Source organism: Pinus tabuliformis, chromosome J (genome assembly GCF_031772625.1).
Source record: "Pinus tabuliformis cultivar Carrire ecotype Pingquan chromosome J, CPIR1, whole genome shotgun sequence".
Taxonomy (NCBI): domain Eukaryota; kingdom Viridiplantae; phylum Streptophyta; class Pinopsida; order Pinales; family Pinaceae; genus Pinus; species Pinus tabuliformis.
The window spans coordinates 811,005,397-811,008,638 of record NC_142295.1 but is presented as its reverse complement, the minus strand read 5'-3'; the positions used below and the strand labels follow the sequence as shown (position 1 = coordinate 811,008,638).

General features: G+C 38.8%; 1 protein-coding gene across 1 annotated transcript; it reads left to right on the top strand.

Moving 5' to 3' along the window:
- Positions 1 to 1,012: 1,012 nt before the first annotated feature.
- On the top strand, positions 1,013 to 2,320 carry LOC149229180 (pentatricopeptide repeat-containing protein At4g37170-like). The gene is made up of 3 exons (XM_089380974.1): positions 1,013 to 1,104; positions 1,259 to 2,215; positions 2,308 to 2,320. The coding sequence occupies exons 1-3, from the start codon at positions 1,013 to 1,015 to the stop codon at positions 2,318 to 2,320; spliced, it is 1,062 nt and encodes a 353-aa protein (XP_089237100.1).
- Positions 2,321 to 3,242: the final 922 nt, after the last annotated feature.

Here is a 3,242-nt window from a genome sequence, read left to right as displayed (position 1 = left end):
CTTACTATGTTTCACTGTTTTGTATTGTCATTTCTACACTCGAACTCTATAATGCCTTGACTTCCATGCTAGGTAGAATGCTTTGGCTTCACTACTCAGTATTCATGAAGGATTTCTTATATTCAGAATGTGTGTTGTCCTTTCCTTAGTTTTGTTTACAGTTGCATAGGTGTACAATCACTCAGAATTCACTGATTGTGCTTTGACTTCCTGTGTGCACTTATGAGCTGTGGTTCCATATGTGTGTTGTGTTCTGAATATTCAAATGCTGAATGCCCTGACTTCATGTTAAGCTGATCTTGTTGTGGTACTGAAACATACTTTGACTCCATAGCCCAATGGTAGCCAGCCTTCATCTTTCAACCTATAAACATATACAATTACAAACCATAGAGTTAGCCATCTATTCATATCTTTAATCTAAATCATTAACCCTTTGAGAGAGCCCTCTCAGGCTGAGGAGGCTAAGCCTTAGCTAAAAGATTGGTTTGAAATAGTTACACCGAGATAGTCTGATCAGCAGCCTATCAGGGTCCTATTTTGGTGATAACAGTACTAAAACTTGAGGATGAAGCACACAGGTATGATGAAATACTAATAATTCTGTCCTTGACATATAGCTTGGACCTGGGTTGATTTCCTGTTGAAATGGCCCAAGTCTGCAAACATGGCCTCGACACCTGGATCCAGTCAGAACAAAGCACTGATGTTAGTGTTTCTATTTGTATAGCTTTAACATAAATAATTGGGATGAAGTTATGAATTTTGTTTGAGAAAATCATTGGTATGGATTTATCAATTGAGTTAGAAAACAATTCCAAGTATACTATATGATAAAATGAGACACATATCATCATGTGAATAATCAATACCTGTTATACATAAGACTACACCTCCAAGCATCACCCATCCTTATTAGTGATATTCATGAAAGTAATAGTATATATAATATGGGTTGAATGCCTTGAATGCTCCAGGATAATATTTCACAATATTATACTGTCCTATCGTGATGTTGGTCACGAACCAGGCAATCATTATGGGTGAGAACATGAAGCTAACTTTACTTGTACCGAGTACTTACACTCTATATGAAACACCAATGTATTCAAAATGCTTCTCTGAGTACTCTAGGTGAAATTCATAGCACTCAGTGCCATTCATCTTATCAAAATTTCACCTGTTTAAAACAGCTCGGACACCATCATCATACTCAGAGAAGAATTTTGAATACATTGGTGTTTCATCTAGAGTGTAGGTATTGGGTGAATAAGCGGAGAGAGTTTGGTTATGCTCTCAAAGATTATCCCAAAGAAGAACAGGGAAGTAGCCATGATATAGGTGTTCTGAATTCTACATATTGCAGGTTTGTTCAGGTGGATCCTAATATTTATATTCGTCGCTTGCTGGAGTGCGGAAATAGCAGAGCCCTAGCAGAGGGCAAGAGGGTTCATGGCCATATAGTTAAAACCGACTTTAAGCCAAGCATCTATTTGTGGAATTGTATGATTGACATGTATGTGAAGTGTGGGAGAATTAAGGATGCATGCCAAGTGTTTGACACAATGCCTGAACGAGATGTCTGTTCATGGACTATGGTTCTTACAGGTTATGTAAAATGTGGGTATGTGGAAAATGCACGGTGTCTATTTGAAAAAATGCATGAACGTAGCATAGTTTCCTTGAATGCAATGATTGCGGCATATGCCCAATGTGGTGATCAGGTTGAAGCCATGGATTTATATGGCCAGATGCAATGGATGGGCACGAAACCTGATGAGTTCACCTTAGCCGGCGTTGTAAGTGCATGTGCAAGCATGGTGGATTTAGGATATGGGAGGAAAATTCATGGACAGGTTGTTAAGCTTGGATTTGAGTCAAATGTATTTGTTGGGATTGCTCTTGTTGATATGTATGCCAAATGTGGGAGAGTAGATGGTGCACGCCAAATGTTTGATTTAATGCCGATTCGAAATATTGTTTCTTGGACTGCCATGGTTGCAGGATATGCCCAAAATGGGCAAGCGGACGAGGCCACAAGGTTTTTTAATCAAATTCACCAGACCGGTATGAAGCCAAATGAGTTGACATTTGTCAGTGTCGTCAATGCGTGTGCTATTCTCATTGATTTGAGGTTTGGCAGACAGGTCCATGCGTACATTATCAGAAGTGGATTCCAGTCCCAAGTTTCCGTGTGCAATGCTATTGTTACAATGTATGCCAAAACTCAAACCATAGAAGATGCACTATGTGTGTTTGATAAAATGTAGGAACGTGACTTAATCTCATGGAATGCAATTATTGCAGGATATGCACATAATGGCCATTATTAGGAGGCCTTAAAGCTTAGTTTCCAAATGAAACAGATAGGTGTGAAACTAAATCAATTCACTTATGGAAGCATTCTCAGTGTAAGTTCCATCTTACCTACTTTTGAAGAAGGTAAACAACTTCACGGCCACATTATCCATACTAGTTTTGACTCAAATATGTTCGTTGGAAGTGCTCTTGTAGACATGTATGCTAAATCTGGCAGCCTACAATATGCCCGTCAAGTGTTAGACAAAATGCCTGAATAAGATGTGATCTCCTACAGCATGGGTATAGTGAAGAGGCTCTAAAACTCTTTTGTCAAATGCAACACACTGGTTTGAAGCCAGATGAGGAAACTTTTACTAGCATTGTTAGTGCATGTGCCAACCTAGGAGTTCTGGAGCATGGAAGACACATCCATGCCCATATTTTCTGTATGGGGTTTGAGTCACCCATGTCTGTGGTCAACTCCCTGGTTACTATGTATGCCAAATGTGGAGGCATAAAAGATGCACGAAAAGTTTTCGAGAAGATGATTGAGCGTGATGTTGTCTCATGGAATGCAATGATTGTTGGTCATGCTCAGCATGGGGATGGGGTAGAAACCTTGAGACTTTTTGAGCAAATGGTCGATTCCAACCACTACTACTATAACCTCCCACTACTATAACCTCTTGGCTAGGCGCTTAGATATGACCATTCTGCATATATATGTGAATTGGGGTGATGTGAACGAAAAACCTCTTCACATATAATACTTCATTTACTTACGCAACCATCATTAGTTGAGTTGTCCCAGGGCTACAAATCTACTCCATCATTAACAACATAAGATTAAATTATATATATATATGAATATGAATGAATGAAAAAATTTAAAGAAGATATTTACTAATTAAAATATTTGATTCCTCTCATGCAATCACCCC

Excerpts from the sequence above, each read along its gene's own strand:
- LOC149229180 (XM_089380974.1), top strand. The coding sequence starts at position 1,013 with ATGTTGGTCACGAACCAGGCAATCATTATGGGTGAGAACATGAAGCTA. Across the intron at positions 1,105-1,258 it reads ACTCTATATGAAACACCAAT|GTATTGGGTGAATAAGCGGA; the intron begins GTATTCAAAATG and ends TCTAGAGTGTAG.